General features: G+C 41.3%; 1 protein-coding gene across 1 annotated transcript; it reads left to right on the top strand.

Moving 5' to 3' along the window:
• Positions 1-936: 936 nt before the first annotated feature.
• Positions 937-2,161, top strand: c1ql2 (complement component 1, q subcomponent-like 2). Its single transcript, XM_060827852.1, has 2 exons — positions 937-1,524; positions 1,982-2,161. Exons 1-2 carry the CDS (start codon positions 943-945, stop codon positions 2,159-2,161), a joined length of 762 nt encoding a protein of 253 aa, XP_060683835.1. The 5' UTR covers positions 937-942.
• Positions 2,162-18,621: the final 16,460 nt, after the last annotated feature.

Below are 18,621 nucleotides of genomic sequence, written 5' to 3'. Positions count from 1 at the left end.
CTAAATAAAATCACATCACCTTTTACCAACACTCTGGAATATGTTTCTTCAAGTAAACGCTTTGGTCTGCTTGTCTTGCTTGTTGGTTATTCAATTATTTCTCGCGGCAAGTTAATTATTGAATTAGAGTTGCATTAACAGAGAGAGAGAGGGAAACGCTGTGGGACTCTGATGGCGCGCTGGGAGTATCTCCAATCTCTGAGTCCTACCTGCGCATCTCTGAGCGGGTGGCTGAGAAAATATGTAGAACAAAAGGTGGAATATTTTAATTGTTTTACTAAAGCTCACAGTGGGTTTTGTCACGGAGAGCTCGTCACTTTGACGAAGTCAAACTGCAAGAATAGGCTGGAAAGAATCTCTGGAAAGTTGGCATCAGTCAAGGGTTGGAAAGTGTTGGTACTGACCGGGGTCTCAGGTTGACTGCAAACTTCCCAAGGACAGAGGTGGAGGGTGAAACTTGCTCATCCATAATATCTCCTTAGGATTCGAGTCTTGATTTTATCCGGGATTCTTTTGTGTATGTGCGTGTATGGGCTTTTTTGTCACGGTGTGTCTATTGATTGGTGATTAATTCACGTTGCATTTGGCTTTGCCCTGGACTCATTACGTCAGTTGATTTTGTTGCAGTCCACGGGCTGTGATTGCTGCTTTCAGGCCATTGCCATGATGAATATATCCCGCTGATGCTAAGTCAGGCTGACAGTGCAGTCATCGCCTGAGGACGGACGAACTTTGGGTTAAGGAAAGTCTACATTTTTCCTCCTAATATTTATTTTAAGCATTGCATCGACCACTACTTCGTTTTTCTTCCTGTAAAGCGGACATTAATAGCTGATATTTGCATAAGCTTTCACCATTACTTCCAAAAGTAAAGAGTTACTGGATTTGGCTTCTCGGATATTCCGAAGAAAGCGCCTAATCGCGGCACTGGTGGGTACCGTCATGGTGCTGATTGTGCTTGTGATTATCCCCACGCTGGTGCACAGTTCGAGAGCCGCTGCTCACTATGAGATGCTGGGGACCTGCAGGATGATCTGTGATCCTTACAACTCCAACCCCAGCAGCACGGCTGTGGAGGCTATGCGGGATTTCAGCGCCATCCCTCCGCCGCCCTTCATCCAAGGACCGAAAGGGGAACCTGGGCGGACGGGAAAGCCTGGCCCGCGCGGTCCTCCCGGTGAGGCCGGTCCCCCGGGTCCAAGGGGCCCGCCGGGGGAGAGGGGGGACCCGGTGAAGGCCGGCTTCCCGGCGCTGGGTGGGGCGGCGGGACCGGTGACCGGAGCACTGAGCAGCACCGCCGTCAGCAGCCCGAAGATCGCCTTCTATGTCGGTTTGAAGAGTCCCCATGAGGGGTACGAAGTGCTCCGGTTTGACGACGTGGTCACCAATTTGGGAAACTACTACGATTCCACCTCAGGAAAGTTTACCTGCGCCGTGCCCGGGATCTACTTCTTCACGTACCATGTCCTGATGAGAGGAGGCGACGGGACCAGTATGTGGGCAGACCTCTGCAAAAACGGCCAGGTTAGTGTCAAACATTGCACTGGGAGGGAATCCCAACCAGCGACAGGCAGCTCCATAATATGGCTTGCTACTTTACAACGAGTTAATGTGAAATTAACTTGGTGCCAACTCGGGAATGAACGGCCAGTTATTTCACCTGATAAGCTGTTCCTGTGGGAACTTGCTTCATGAGCTCAGATTGAGATCCCACTGTTTATCTTCCACCTTGGCTTGTTTTGGTTTTATTTGTCGGAAGTTGGATCTGCCGCTCCTTTCAGTGAGAAGGTTTTGACCAACCCGGCACTCAACATTAGAGGCGCGAATTTAACTTGACTCTGCGTTTAAAAAAAAAGTTCTCTCGAAGTCCTAGCTTCAGAGTTATTTTAGAGGTCATTAGAGTCAGACAGGGGCCTTCCAGACTCCGTGGAGGAGAGGTAATAATTTGTTCTCTCTCTCTCTCTATAATATATTGGTTTAGGTTCGTGCCAGTGCGATTGCCCAGGACGCAGACCAGAATTATGATTATGCCAGTAACAGTGTGGTGCTTCATCTGGACTCTGGAGATGAAATTTATATCAAACTAGACGGCGGAAAAGCCCATGGCGGCAACAACAACAAATACAGCACCTTCTCCGGTTTCATTTTATATCCCGATTAAATGACATGAAAAGGAATATAAATGAGATATTATGTAACGGTGTTTTCCTGTCAATGTCAGTTTGTCTGTGGTTACTTCTCCTTCAGAACTTTTCGTACAGAATGCGAAAGTGTACTTGTTTGTGTAGGCCATATTCGTGAGCAAAGCGTGCTTGGCATATGGCGCAAGGCTTAATAACAATGCATCACATCAGGCAACTTCTGCATGGGCAGTTCTTGGGAAGAATATAATAAGCTGCAAAATTGGACTTGTTCATTACAAAAGCAGAACGCTGCGGATGCTGGAAATCTGGATTGAAAACAGAAAATGCTGGAAATATTCATCAGCCTGGTGGAAGGCCTGAATGAAACACTCCTTTCTCTCTCCTCAGGTGCTGCCTGTTCTGCTGGACTTTTCCAGCCTTTTCTTTATTTATTCTGGATTTCTTCATCCCGGTGACCATGCTGCAGGCACCGATTTTTGTGTGATGATACACAGTATTGGTTACACGCTCTTTCACTGTTACACATGAAATATTTATCTTATCATAACAATCCAAGCCTTTGATGTAATGTTACAACATTAAATACCATTTTCTACAATGCTTTGCGCTGATCCTTTACACATACTGAATAAATCGTCTATTACTGTGCTTTAATTTGTATCCTATAGCTTTTCAGCCAGGATTTCCTGGCATGTATTGAATAATGCAGAGAACTCTTCTTCCGAATTAATTTGATGGTCGCCTCTCTTATCGTCAGTAGGCCCACCAAAATGGGTTTTACGGATATGAATCAGTTTCCGTAGCTTTTGATCTACAAGTTTCATTTCCATTGACCGCCTCACTATAGAATTCTAACCACAAGTGGCATCTTAGAGAACGAATAAACACAAATTAACTTGACAATGAGCATGATTTGAAAGTGCAACTCGTAATTCTCAACTGCAAGCCCAACGATTGTGCGTTAGTCGCCCAATACTAGCCCTTGGGATATTTCAGAAAATCGGTCCCTGTATTGATCATTGCGATATAATATGGCACACTAATTTCACAGCAACAAGTATTGTTAGTGTTCTAATCATAGCAAAGACAACTTTTTTTATGTTTACAACTATTTTCTGCTTATTTTGCAAATTATAAAAATGCATGCAGCAATTGTCTTGGTAGTTGTAATTTTTGATTTACGTTTGAGTGTGAAAGCAACTTTATTTTCACTGAGATTTTGTTTAAAGTTCATCATACTAGCAGTCTGCTCATGATAAAAATGATCAGAAAATAGCATCCATTTTGGTAAGGTTTTAATACAATTGTACATGTATATGTAAACTGATTACTCTCCTCAATACATCAGAGGAGATTAACAGAGTATAGGAATTTATCTTTAAGCTGGTTCAGCTAAAACGACTGTATCCGCGCCACTTTCATTCAACCCCCAAAATTTGTTGTAAGAAATCCCACTTGTTCAGAGAGAGAGGTAAAACATTAACTCTACTTCAAGTCTCAAAAATGAATATTAACATACAAGTCTTTTTCAGCGCAGCATAGAAATCTAAGGAGATATTCTTGTGCTTTATTCTGGTCCAAAGGAAAACTTTGTACTTTAACAAAGGCCGAACCATTCCCCACGGATGCAATGAAGATTCATTGCAAGGGAATTGATGTTCACATTAAAAATACAAATTTCAACTTGAAATTCTTAAATCTGTATTCCCCTCTACAGGCGGCTACCTGCAATTCTCATTCACGGCTGCATATGTGTCTGTGGAGGTGTCAAGAGCTAAGAGAATGATGGATTGATGAGGCTTGTGAAAGAGGAGAGTTGCGTGACAGTTAGCCCTGACAGTGATGTATGTATCCTCGCATTATCAATGTCATGTCGGGGATTTAGGAAAGCTTGCCGAGCGCCCCTTTTTCTACTTGCTGTCATGTTGCTAATTATCACGTCGGTTAACATTCAGAAAGACATATTGCTAGTGACAATGACACCAGACATAATCGGTTGAAAAAAGGCCGGATTAATTTAAAACATGGTTTACCAGCGAATTTGTTTTTAAACTTTGCTTTTCATAGTTACAACATTAAAATCGCAGAGTCTGTAACATTAATTACATATAAAATGCATTTGAAGAGCTGTCAAGGGTTTTTCAATCAATACACCTAATTGATTGACTCCAATCTCCCGAGACTTTCAGTCGGTAGAAATAGAGAAGCCTGTGCGTTAACATTAACCTTAGAACGTTAATTAAACTTAAATAAATAACTCAGTTTACTTTATTAGATTTCATTGGAGTATCTGCTCTGATGAATAAGTAATTAATATTGACATGATTGGTATATCTGGTGTACATAACTTTGAATTCATATACTACATATTCAGGTCATACATTTATTGCTAGAATTAAAATGACAACGCAACTGCTTTGCGAAGTAACCTTTAAAAATGGAGGCCCACAATTTTTACATTAGTGAAAATGTGGAGAATTGCTCCTTCTCCAGTGTTACTAGCAGGAAAATATGGTTTAAAGATGTGCAATTTGAGAGGAAGTGATCTCATTGGCCACAAAGGGAAATACAAAGGTCTCAATGACCATTTAACATTGCTGAAGTACTGGGGAGTCAGTTCCCTGCTTTGCATGTTAAACATGTTCATCGTGTTGTCAGGTTTTGTGATAAATAGATTTGTACCAAACGCAAAAGGCAGTTTATCAATGATATTTTAGCTATCATTCTCCAAAAGTGAATTGGAAAGAAAATTGGACCTACTGCAAAATGAAGCACCAATACACTATTGCCCATCTTGTGCTATCCCCCAGTACAAACTTATGCAAGTTTACATTTAGGTAGCAGCTGGAGTTACACAATTTGTTATCTGGAGTACCATACTGACATAGATCTTATGAAATATAAAACACCTTTAATCATGGCCATAGTTGTCAACAAATGCCAGACACCTCGATGAATTTTAACAAAAAGCAATTTACTGCATGCAAGGAAGCTTGTTGTGTTATTTGGGGGTGAATGATTAGAAGATGTCAGTCCTAAAGGAAAGGTCAACATTTCATATGGACTGCACTATTCAGATGTTCTATGATTTGTGTGCTACGTTAGGCATGCAGTAATTGACTTATGCATATGTGTTATAATATGTCTTTCCTATAAAATGTAAATGTTTCTAATTATACTTAGGAAACTATCCACTCTTCAATGGAGGAGAACCTATGAACTGTATATCAAGTACGAAGAGGCTCCTATTGGTGTCGTGTTTCTTAGCTTCAATTTTCTTTGCCTAACATTTCAAACCCAAAATTGGAAGTAAATATTTGTGGGACACTAAGCAGTATAAAATCAATCTCACTGTGACTTATTATGAGCTAACTTTTTTTCTCCACATGAAGAAATAGAGGAGTATTTAACTGCCAGACCTTTGGTCATACCATTAACAGTTTGATGATGGTGTGTATAATTGTAGCATCATAATTTAAAAATATGTGAATTAGTATTTTGATTAATAACAGTATTCTTGTTAAACATACAAATATTTGTTTACATTAAATGTAGCATGCTTCTAGCAATTTCAGAATTGTACTTTAACAATTTTTCTATTACAGTTATTCTTTCAATGAAATAAAAAAAATGCAGGTGAAGTTCAAAAAGCAAGCAAACACAAATTGACTTAAGCAGTGGTTGTAATTAAAGCAATGTATGTGCAATATTAGATGTTGTAAAAATGATTATTTCATGTTGCGAAGTGACCCGCCTGTCTTCCAGAAGAATGAAGATGCATTACCTCTAGGGTATATTGGCAAATTGAAAAAGAATATGCACATGCGCTGAAAATGTCACTTTAACACGCATCTAGAGTTCAAGACAGCTAAAATGTGCTCATTGACCTGGATGTTGGATTATTTGTTATTTCTGAGAATGTCAAGCCTTCAAATTATAGATGAAAAGAAATGAACATGACTTGCTGAAATGCTACAACTGTCAAAATTGTATATGAGCGTCAGGTATCATGCCACTGCAACTTTAACACTTATGATTTATATACTTTTGTACAGGGGTGCACGACCTTTTATAACAACCATCTGCATAAAGGCAGTTATTTTCTCATGCTGCACATTTCCTGGCTCTATATATCGACTGAGCACTTCCTAGTCTTCAATGCACCGCACCACTCTCGCACCCCCACCACCAAACTGCCAGCAATTTACACAACATGCAAAAACATAGGCCATCTAACCTGAAAGCAGTCAATCCAAGATGGTGAACCAAAAATTATTTTTCAACAGTCAATATTTATAAAGCACCATGAATATGATGAAATATCCCAAGGTTCTCACAAAGGTATTCTGGAACAAATGTTAATACTGAGCCAGAAAATGAGATATTAGGGTAGATGTCCAAAAATTTAGTCAAAGCATCTTAAAGACTGAAGAGAGGTAGAAAGGTAGAGATTTTGGAAAGGATCCTAAGACGTGGGGGTTGAACCAAGATCAGTAAAAATCATGGGGACTAAAATTCGAGTAGCGCAATCATTTCAGAAAGCTATAACATTGGAGGGACAGGCCATGGAAGAATTCAAACACAGGAGTAAATATTTTATTATTGAAATGTTTCTTATTTGTGAACTGATGTAGCACAGTGAGGGCAGGAGTGATGTCTCAGCAGGTCTTGTGAGTTAGGACAGAAACAATAGACTTTTGGATATCCTCAAGAAACAATCTTTCCAGGTGAAGCAGCATTTCACCTGTACCTCCTCTAATCTTGTGCATTAGAGGAGATTAGATTAGATTACTTACAGTGTGGAAACAGGCCCTTCAGCCCAACAAGCCCACACCGATCCGCAACCTACCCAGGCCCATTCCTCTACATTTACCCCTTCACCTAACACTACAGGCAATTTAGCATGGTCAATTCACTGACCTGCACATTTTTTGGACTGTGGGAGGAAACCGGAGCACCCAAAGAAAACCCACACTGACATGGGGAGTCTCCACACAGTCAATCACCTGAGATGGGAATTGAACCCAGGTCTCTGGCGCTGACCAGTGCTAACCACTGTGCCACCATGCCGCCCACAAACTGGGTGACTGCTCTGCACAACACCTCCAGACTGTGTGAATTCATGACTCTGACATTCCCATAGCGGGTCATTTTAATACAGCATCCTGCTCGCATGCTCACTTGTCTGTCCTCAACATACTGCAACACTCCAGTAAATCACATTGCAAACTGGAGGAGCAACATCTCCTCTTCAAACGTGACAGTTTACAACCTTCTGGACTCAATATTGAGTACAACACCTTCAAATTGTGAACCCATTCCTTCCTTTTCTTTGAATTTTGCTTGCTACATTCTCTGTCATCCTCTCCCCCCGTCCCAACCCTAGTGGGACTGTCTGTTGTTTTCAGTCGGGCAGCTATGATATACCATTACCCTGTGATTCTCACATTCCAGTCACTTAATATGAACTATCAACATCCTTTCTCCCCCAGCACTTCAAACAACCTCCCTCAACTATTGCATAAGTTCTGCTGCCTCCATAATTCACTTCAGCTCTGGTGAAGAGTCATTCAGCCTTGAAATGTTACCTTACTTTCTCTCAATGAATGCTGCCTGACCCGTTGTAATCTAGAGGATTTTTTTGTTTTCAGTCCAGGGAGGATAGAGTTGGGAACATTACAGAATTGGGGAATAGGCAGTATTGTGTGGTCAGAAGTTTATCTCAAATATAATACCAAGTTTATGAGCAGTTTAATTCACCTTCAGACAGTGCAATGGTTAAATAAGGTGGGTTACTATTCATTTCAAAGGGCAACTAGGGATACCCAAGAAAATACTGGCCTTACCAGTGTACTCACATCCCATGAAAGAATAAAAGAATTTACAGAACAGGGACTGAGTTGCTTGTAGGATGATTTGCTGACATAATTGGGAAAGGTGTACACTAACCTGGCTGTGGTGAAAATAATGAGTAATATCAGAGAAGAATACAAAGGTTCACAAAATGGTGTCAGATACAGAAATGACTCAAGTTATAAATAATGACTTATTCAGTGGATTCAAAGTTAGGGAGAAGGTAACAAAGTCTAAGATGAAGTAACCATGCAGTTATATGAATTAATTGTGGCAAATAAACTTGCTGAATATAGAACCCATGAAATGGAAGTGTTGGTGTTGGACTGGAGTGGACAAAGTTAAAAATCACACAACACCAGATTGTAGTCCAACAGATTTATTTAGAAGTACAAGCTTTCAAAACACTGCTTCTTCATCAGGTAGATAGTGGGCAGGATCATAGCACGCAGAATTTAGAGTAAACGATCAAACTATCATACAACTGATGCGATGTATTGAACAAAGCTAGATCGCTGTCTTTAATCACTTAGAATGAGGATGTAGGTTTTGATTCATTAGTATGTGAATGCCAGAACGTCTTTCAAGTCACAGTCCCAAGATAACTTAAGGTTCAATTAAAAAAAAGGTGACATCTCAGCTCAGACAATGCATTAAAAGTATGAGGTTAGTTTGAGACAGACTGGTTCTATTTCCAAAGTAGAAATTTATAAAATGTTGCATGGACTGACTATGTACAAATTGTGTGCTTTTCAAACAATATATAATGTATCTGCAAATACAAATCTGCATATGCAAAATCACCCCATGGATTTATATGTGTGCGAAAGACAGAGCATGTATGAGAATATGTGTGCATGTGTACGTGGTTGATAGAGTGTGTGTGAGTGTGATGGAGGATATTAGATTAGATTGGATTTCCTACAATGTGGATACAGGCCAGTTGGCCCAACAAGTCCACACTGACCCTCCGAAGAGTAACTTACCCAGACCCAATTCCCTCTGACAAATGAACCTGACACTGTGGGCAATTTAGCATGGCCAATCCACCTGACCTGCACATCTTTGGATTTTGGGAGGAAACTGGAGCACCTAGAGGAAACCCACACAGACATGGAGAGAATGTGCAAACTCCATGCAGACAGTTGCCCGAGACTGGAATCGAACCTGGGTCCCTGGTGCTGTGAGGCAGTTGTGCTAATATGTCTGTAAATGTGAGCGTGGGTATGTGTGTCTGAGAGTGTGTGTATAAGAGAGGGCCTGTGTGAGTATGTGAGTGTCTAAGAGTGTGCGTGTATGTGTGTTTGTGTGTGAGTGTGTGTGCACTACTTAATGAAAGAGCAGCACTCCGAAACCTTGTACTTCCAAATAAACCTGCTGGACTATGACCTTGTGTTGTGTGAATTATAGGAATAAATTGCCAGGTGGAAATATAATATTGTGGCTTAACAGACATCTGGCTCAAAGAAGACTATGAAATAATTCTCGGTCCCAGATGTTTAGGAAAGAGAAAGGGAAAAAAGGAGAGTGATTCAGGAGAATATTGTTATACTGTAGAGAAATTATTTTCCAGAAAGATCATGATAGAATCTATGTGGCTAGAACTAAGGAACCAAAACATTTACAATTACATCGTTTGGTACAGTCTAAAATCCACCGAGTATCGGAAAAGGTATAGAGCAACAAATTTGCAAGTGAATTACAGAGAGGTGGAAGAATTACGGTGTAGTTGCAATGGATATTTTAATTATCTGAAGGTAGACCATAACATTCATATTGTAAAGATCAGAGAGGAGTAGTGCAACCCAGAAATGTTTTACATCAAGATGTTTACAATCGAACAAGAAAGGAGACAATGATAGACTTGTTTCTTGGAAGAGTTGGGTCAAGTGGATCTAATGGTAGAGATGTACACCTTAGGGAGCTGTGTTTTGTAACTTTTAGGATTACCATGGAAAAGGTCAAGGAGCAATCAGAGTAAGAATAGTTAATTGAGGGAGATCCAACTTCAATGGGGTAAGAATGGACCTGGGCCAGATAAATTGGAATCAAAGGCTGGGAGGAAAACAAGACTCCCTTTGAGGAAGAGATAGTTCTGGCACAGTCAAAGTTTATTTCCATGAGGGGAAATGTAGGAAAACCAAAAACCAAAGCTTCTTGTATGACCAAACAGATAAGAGATTTAATATACTTAGGACATATACCAGGTGATAATAATGGAATGGGAGTTGGTTAACTAACTGGTTTGTACTGTAGAGTGCTGCCAACAGCATAGGTTTCACCCCTGCATTGGCTGCAGTTACCATGAAAGTCCCTCCTTTTCAGCCTCTCCTCTTGCCTGAGCTGAGGTGACCCATTGTCTGTCAATTATCTTTCTTTGCTGAGAGAGTAAGACTATGGCAACTTTACTTAATTTTAATACAATGAACAACCCAGTTAAATGTCAAATATTCAGAGGTGAATTGGCAAAGCAAATAAGAGAAACTATGAGACTGTATAAAACGAGATTGTCAGCTGATGTTGATAGGAATCCCAATGTCTTTTGTAGCATTATGACAGATTTTTTTTAATACATTACCTTATTATTTAAACCATATTATAATGACATATTATTATATAAGGTAGCTAGTAGGTGTGGCTCATAGGACACAGAATTTATAGCAAACAATCAAAGTGTCATACAACTGAAATGATGTGTTGAACAAACCTAGATTGCTATTAAGTCTTTAACCAGTTAGAATGAGGATTCAGGTTTCAATTCATTAATATGTTATTATTTAAATAATGTATGATTATTTACATTTGAGAATTTGGGTTCTAAAATGGAGAAAAAAATGAAATTTCATTTTTTTTAGTTCTGTGAAAATGTGACCTTGTTTGAAGGTCAGAAAGTCATGTTAATATTGAGTTCCAAAATAGCATTTGTAACATGACTTGATTACAGCTAAATGAGTGAAAAGTTGTCTGGTGAGATAATTGCTAAGGTATTTGCTGACTTGAATTTTGCAACATCTGGAGAGAGAATGTGGTCAGAAGCAAGTTCGTTCAGGGAGAAGAGGTTCACAAAAGCAGAACCACTATTACTGCACCTTCCACACAGTCAGGGCTAGGGTGAAATCCTGAGATTTCTCAAAGTCAATGAGAAGAAAACTTCAGAAGCAGGAAGCTGCAAGGTTGTTGAGAGGAAGATGTCCCTCGTGTGAGATAAACTGATTTCCAACTGGAATTCTGGCAAAGTAGGAGGAGACTGTTATGTTATTTGTATTCCTGTTCTTGATCACAGCAATCATTTAGTGGCTTGGAAGGGTAGGGTATCTCAAAAAAAGAGGTAAAAACAATTACTACAGATGCTGGAAACCAGATTCTGGATTAGTGGTGCTGGAAGAGCACAGCAGTTCAGGCAGCATCCAAAGTGCAGCAAAATCAATGTTTCGGGCAAAAGCCCTTCATCGGGAATAAAGGCATAAGTGTCGCGAGATAAGCTAAGGAGGGTGGGGATGGGGAGCATAGAGTACAATGGATGAGTGGGGGAGGGGATGAAGGTGATAGGTCAGGGAGGAGAGGGTGGAGTGGATAGGTGGAAAAGGAGATAGGCAGGTAGGCCAAGTCCGGACAAGTCATGGGGACAGTGCCGAGCTGAAAGTTTGGAACTAGGGTGAGGTGGGGGAAGGGGAAATGAGGAAACTGTTGAAGTCCACATTGATGCCCCGGGGGTTGAAGTGTTCCGAGGCGGAAGATGAGGCGTTCTTCCTCCAGGCATCTGGTGGTGAGGGAGCAGCGGTGAAGGAGGCCCAGGACCTCCATGTCCTCGGCAGAGTGGGAGGGGGAGTTGAAATGTTGGTCCACAGGGTGGAGTGGTTGATTGGTGCGGGTGTCCCGGAGATGTTCCCTAAAGCATTCTGCTAGGAGGCACCCAGTCTCCCCAATGTAGAGGAAACCCCATCGGGAACAATGGATACAATAAATTATAATAGTGGATGTGCAGGTAAAACTTTGATGGATATGGAAGGCTCCTTTAGGGCCTTGGATAGAGGTGATGGAGGAGGTGTGGGCACAGGTTTTACAGCTCCTGCGGTGGCAGGGGAAAGTGCTAGGATGGGACGGTGGGTTGTAGGGGGGCGTGGACCTGACCAGGTAGTCACGGAGGGAATGGTCTTTGCGGAAGGCGGAAAGGGGTGGGGTGGGAAATATATCCCTGGTGGTGGGGTCTTTTTGGAGGTGGCGGAAATGTCGGTGGATGATTTGGCTTATGCGAAGGTTGGTAGGGTGGAAGGTGAGCACCAGGGGCGTTCTGTCCTTGTTATGGTTGGAGGGGTGGGGTCTGAGGGCAGAGGTGCGGGATGTGGACGAGATGCATTGGAAGGCATCTTTAACCACGTGGGAAGAGAAATTGCAGTCTTTAAAGAAGGAGGCCATCTGGTGTGTTCTATGGTGTAACTGGTACTACTGGGAGCATCTACGGTGGAGGCGGAGGAATTGGGAATATGAGGTGGCATTTTTGCAAGAGATAGGGTGGGAAGAGGTGTAATCCAGGTAGCTGTGGGAGTCGGTGGGTTTGTAAAAAATGTCAGTATCAAATCGGTCGTCATTAATGGAGATGGAGAGGTCCAGGAAGAGGAGGGAGGTGTCAGAGATGATCCAGGTAAAATTAATGTCAGGGTGGAATGTGTTGGTGAAGTTGGTGAATTGCTCAACCTCCTCGCGGGAGCACAAGGTGGTGCCAATGCAATCATGAATGTAGCGGAAGAAGAGTTGGGGAGTGGTGCCGGTGTAATTACGGAAGATCAACTCATCTACGTAGCGAACAAAGAGACAGGCATAGCTGGGGCCCATACATGTGCCCATGGCTACCCCTTTAGTCTGGAGGAAGTGGGAGGATTCAAAGGAGAAATTGTTAAGGGTGAGGACCAATTCGGCCAAACGAATGAGCGTGTTGGTGGAAGGGTACTGTTGGGGATGTCTGGAGAGGAAAAAAACGGAGGGCTTGGAGGCCCTGGTCATGGCGGATGGAGGTGTAGAGGGATTGGCTATCCATGGTGAAGATGAAGCGTTGGGGGCCGGGGAAACAGAAGTCTTGGTGGAGGTGGAGGGCGTGGGTAGTGTCTCGAACGTATGTGGGAGTTCTTGGACTAGGGGGGATAGGGCAGTGTCGAGGTAGATAGAGATGGGTTCAGTGGGGCAGGAGCATGCTGAGACAATGGGTCGGCCAGGGTGGTCAGGCTTGTTGATCTTGGGTAGGAGGTAGAACAGGGCAATGTGGGGTTCCCGGACTATGAGGTTGGAAGCTGTGGGTGGAAGCTGTGGGTGGGAGATCTCCTGAGGTGATGAGGTTCTGTATGGTCTGGGAGATGATGGTTTGGTTATGGAGGGTGGGGTCATAGTCGAGGGGGCAGTAGGAAGAGGTGTCCTCGAGTTGGTGTTTGGCTTCAGTGGTGTAGAGGTCAGTGCGCCAGACTACTACTGCACCCCCTTTATCTGCTGGCTTGATGGTGAGGTTGGGATTGGAGCAGAGGGATTGGAGGGCTGTGCTTTGTGAGGGTGAGAGGTTGGAGTGGGGGAGGGTGGTTGATGCGGTTAATGTCCCGGTGGCAGTTGGAAATGAAGAGGTCGAGGGCAGGTAATAGGCCAGCGCGGGGTGTCCAGGTGGATGCAGTGTGTTGGAGGTGGGCAAAGGGGTCCTTGGAAGGTGGGCGGGAATCCTGATTGTGAAAGTAAGCTCAGAGGCGGAGGCGATGGAAGAATTGTTCGACGCCACGGCGTGTATTAAGTTCATTGATCAAAAAAAGAGTTGAGTAACAGCTGAAGTTAACTGTTTCACATGACTCCCGTGCAACAGCAACATAAGCAGTGTGCATCAAACCAAAAAGACATTCTGCATACCACACAAATGAGTAATATGGTATATGACTTTTAGTGCTGGTGTAATCTCAGATCTGCACGCCGTATATCTGTAAAACTGGTGAATCTTACGAATGCACTGGTGAGTGTATCCCTTCAGCTGTTCAGAACAAGCAAGATACTGACTGTTCTGAAGAAGAGTCTTATCAGATTCAAAACATTGAACTCTGTTTCTCTATCTGCAGATGTTGCCAGGTCTGCCGAACATCTCCCGCATGTTCTGTTTTTATTTCAGAACTCCAGTGTCAGCAGTATTTTACTGTTTAAGTAAAGATTCTGACCATACCGAATCAGCCACCAATTGCAAAACTCACAATACACATTACATATGACTCTTCAAACAGGACAATCCTGAATGTGTGAGAGATAATGTTGAAAACCAATTTAAGATTGTCAGTTAGGCTCATGATGTGGTTCATTTGTGCGTGCTGTCAGATACAATACAGGGAGTGCTGTTCTTTATAGATAGCAATAGTATGTATATGTGCTGCACCAGTTTCAGGTGACAGCCATTCACTGGGTCATTTCTCAGAGCAATGCCCTGATCTATCAGAGCCAACCTGCTTAGTATAAAATTTAAACTAAGTCTGGCCCAACCTGCTTAGTATAAAATTTAAACTAAGTCTGGCTGTTAACTATCAATAAGAATTGATGGATGCATTCTGCTAAACAGTGTCCATTTACCAAACAATGAACTCACTCTCCTTTCACACAATATAAATGTTTTTTTCCCTTTCTCGGCATATTTGCAAAATGTCCGATGACTACAAAACAAGAAGGTTTGACAAAAACTGCCTTTTTCAGCAATGTTCAAGTTCTGTACTACCAAATAAGTGCATCAAATAATCCTTCTCAGGTATTGGTGTTTACCAGGTAACTATATCCTTAGGCACGGACTTCATAGATGAATAGTGGAAGATATGTATAAGTTGACAATTGTGAATGTTAGGCTTACAGGAGAGTTGGGCACTGTGTGGAGTGTTTTATTTCACCCTCTGACTTTATATTGATTTGATCCCTGCCCTCCCCTTCACTTTTTGATCACATAGCAATACCCTTTGTTGAGAAGGGCATTGCTGGCCACTGGTCACTCGAATGTTTCCTTTCTTTCTGGTGGTAGAGTATGAATAAGGATTTCTGCACTCATTTTTCTTCACTGTGTCCTACTCCTGTGCACACACAACATGAGTGCTGGGGAATAAATAAACACTACAGCTGTAGCTGGTAGTGTGGGGGTTTATAAAAAAAAACACAAAACAGTGGATTTAGAACCTCCTCAGTTCAGGGGAGTGACTCTGAGTCAGAAAAAAATAATACAAAGGTTGTAAAATCAACATGAATATTATTAAAGGCAAATTTCATAATGACAGAATTCTTTGATGAAGTAATGGAGAGAGTTAATGAAGGGAATGTGGCTCATGATGGAATTGGGCTTTGAAAGATGGTTGATCTATGAATGGTTGATTTAAAAAAATGTTTGATAATGTACCACATAGTAAATTTGTTATAAGAATGGAAGTCCTTGTTTTTAAAGGGGGAACTCACTGTAGTAATATGCAATTGGCTAAGGAACAGATAATGGTGCAGTGTGGTGTATGTTTTTATTTCAAACTGGAAGGAATTATGCAGAGGCCTGGGAGGTGATGTTAGCATGTACAACCTGCACTTGGGCATATCAGGTATAATTTGAAAGTTTTCAGATGACATGAGACTTGGAAATGTAATAAGCAATAAGGAGAATTTTAACAGAGTTCACAAGGATATAGATTAGTTAAATACACAAACATGACATTGATATTTAAAGCAGTGCAAATTGATACATTTTGGCAGAAAGAGAAAGGAGAAAGAAAACCATTTTAAAGGTGGTGCAGGAATGGAGAGACCTAGGGATGCACAGTTGGTTCTGATGTAACGTGATAGTCTGGTTCTCATGCAATCTTGTGTTATAAGAAAATTGCGCAACAGTCACGACATTTAAACTAATGGGGCCAGAATCACATTATAGCCAATGCAGGTAAGGAAGATTTTCATACTACAAATGATGGTCTAAATTCTTTAATCACGTTAAAGCCAATTTGCATTGAAGAAACACGCATAATAGTAGAACTGACTACATGTAAACAAACCTTTCAAGATGACAGGGCATGTTGAATAGGCTGTTTAATTTTTCGAAAGCAAACAAATCATTGGCCTTATAAGTTGAGGCATAAACTCCCAAGACAAAAATGTTGTGCCTCACCCTCATAAACATTGAAGATATGGCAGTGGCATATGTGGACTACCAAATTTTAAATTCAATCATCAGATTGTCATGTCTGACACCTTTCGTGGACAAAAATGATATTTAGAAAGGAAAGCAAAAACATGGATCTAAAGTGGCTGTAGTGGTGACCTGACCAAGATTGAGGCGATCTTCAGGAGGCCCACATGGATTGAATGTAACAATCTGCAACTGAGTCAGTAACAAGAAATTCACATCTCCTGTTTCATTCGCAGGTGTGTAATAATTTCACATTTTGGGAGATGAAAGGCTTTCTTGCCAGTTAGCCAGCTTGAAAAGACAATGGAGTTAGACCCAAGAATACATATTGAATTACATTTAAGCAGCCACTTTTGAACAGCAGGGCAGAGAAAAGGAAAAATTAATTTATGACAATGAAGCCTGGAACCCTCTCTCTGTTTGTTTCTCCATCTCGAAATATAGCACCCAGTGGAAACTAAATTAGGAAAAGGACCATTCACTGAGAACAAAATGTCTGCTGATTCTGCTCCTGCTGAAGACTCAAATCAATCATTAAAAGAAAAAGCTCTGGTCTCAGATTAAGAATTTAACACCTGAAGCACTCCAAGAATTAAGGTCAGAGGTAGACAAGGAGTAGGCAGATGTCTTGCCCAGTTAATGATCTGCTGCCAGTACAGCAAAGCAGGAAAGCCCCTGCTAATGCTAATGCAAATATGTTCTTGTATTGTTCGTGTATATTGTTCATTTTAGTCCTTTCTTTCTGTATTTTGGTTTATTTAGGTAATATTTATTTTGACGATGAACTATCACTAGTGATGAATCATTTCTAGCAGAATGCGTAGAAAGTTCGTAATTGTTCTTGACATGACAAAATCTGGACCTTATTTATGTTTAATGGTGTCACATTCACTATATTTCTTAACCTGTCATTCTCATGAAAAAAAAACTTCTTTTTAAATATAAAATGATCTGAACATTTTCAATTTTTGGACTAAACTAAGCTTCTACAACAACTGAACTTTTCTAATTTTAAGCATGTTCTAGAAAAAAAAATACAGCTAATAATAGAGATCACTAGAAAGGCCAGTTTTAAAATTATAGAATTTATTCAATGGGAATAGGGCCATTTGGCCCCATTATGTTGGTGTTTTCTGCATAAGAGACTTTGGTGGAGGAGAGACTTTCAACTGATTGATGTCAGTTTTGTGCTTAGGAGCACGGCAGTCACACGATTGATGCGGAGTAGTCACACAATTGATGCTCAATCCCTCATACAGTAATTTTTAGCCAGGTTTGTAAATTAGCAAGCAACATGTATGGTCTGGGACTAAAAATATGAGTGGAAATTTCAAGTAGCTTCCTTCAAGCTCTGGTGATGCCCACAGCAAGTGTCTCTCCAGGAGGCTGGGCGAGATTAAGTTGTCAGCAGCTCCAAGCACCTCTGCGCCTGCCACACATTCCCAGTTGATGCCCTCTGTCAGTCCACTCCTGCTTGACTGTGGAAAACAGGATTCCAGATCATAGTGATTATCAGGTACAGCTTGGCTCAGCATTGTATAGGCAATTGTCCTTACAGGCTGTCCCTGAGATTGCCTTCTCTTCCTAGCTCAGACCAAATCTACTGTTGGGTGATCCCCTTCCACAATGAATAAGGTGCATGCTTGGTACATTCAGTTCACCATCGATACTTAAATGAGGCCCAAGTCTCAACAGATAAGGCCTTTTGACATGTAGTGTTGGCTGGAAATCAAAGATTACCCGCAACCTCCCAATCCATTTTATTTAATTTTACTTTACTGCTTGGTTTGCAAAGTATTTAGCACTTTTCCTCAAGCAACTGCATGAATCGGTTTTAAAATAATAATATCTTTTTTAAAAATCATATAGGATAGGAAACTGAAATGAAATATATGCAATTTACATAGATTGAAAATGCTTTGGGTAAAGTATTACTTAAGCACCTGAAGAAAATGATAATTTATGGTATACAGCTGATAATGATAAAGAGATGGTTGAAGAAAGAAAGCAAGTGGTGAAGGTAGGAAAGAATTTTCTGGATTGTAGACTGATGCTTCAAAGGGCACTGTTTTGCCACTGCTGTCATTAATTATTTTCATAAATGATCTGGTTCTGAGGAAATCAGACACTTGGAGCAGCTCAAATCCCATCAGAACAGTGTGAGAATTTCAATTCAGTTTAAAAAAAATACTTGAGATGAAAAACTGGTAAAAGTGAGAATGATGCTGTCAGAATGTCTTAAAAAAACAAATGTTTTACTACTGTCCCTTAAGTGAGGAAGCATGTCACCCTTAACTGGTCCAGAATTCTTCAGGAGTGGACTGGAAGGCAGGATAGTTGACAAAAAGAGGGTATGAGTGCAAAGCAGGGGGTTGGGCACACAGTGAGCCATGTTGCTAGTGGTGGGAAATTATTACCTGTCAGGAGCTCAGTGGAGCCACTTACAGGTGGGGAATTTCTCACCTT

The sequence above is a fragment of the Hemiscyllium ocellatum genome, chromosome 7, assembly GCF_020745735.1.
Source record: "Hemiscyllium ocellatum isolate sHemOce1 chromosome 7, sHemOce1.pat.X.cur, whole genome shotgun sequence".
In the NCBI taxonomy this organism is placed as follows: Eukaryota; Metazoa; Chordata; class Chondrichthyes; order Orectolobiformes; family Hemiscylliidae; genus Hemiscyllium; species Hemiscyllium ocellatum.
This window is presented reverse-complemented; position numbering and strand designations above follow the sequence as displayed.

Excerpts from the sequence above, each read along its gene's own strand:
- c1ql2 (XM_060827852.1), top strand. The coding sequence starts at position 943 with ATGGTGCTGATTGTGCTTGTGATTATCCCCACGCTGGTGCACAGTTCG. Across the intron at positions 1,525-1,981 it reads ACCTCTGCAAAAACGGCCAG|GTTCGTGCCAGTGCGATTGC; the intron begins GTTAGTGTCAAA and ends ATATTGGTTTAG.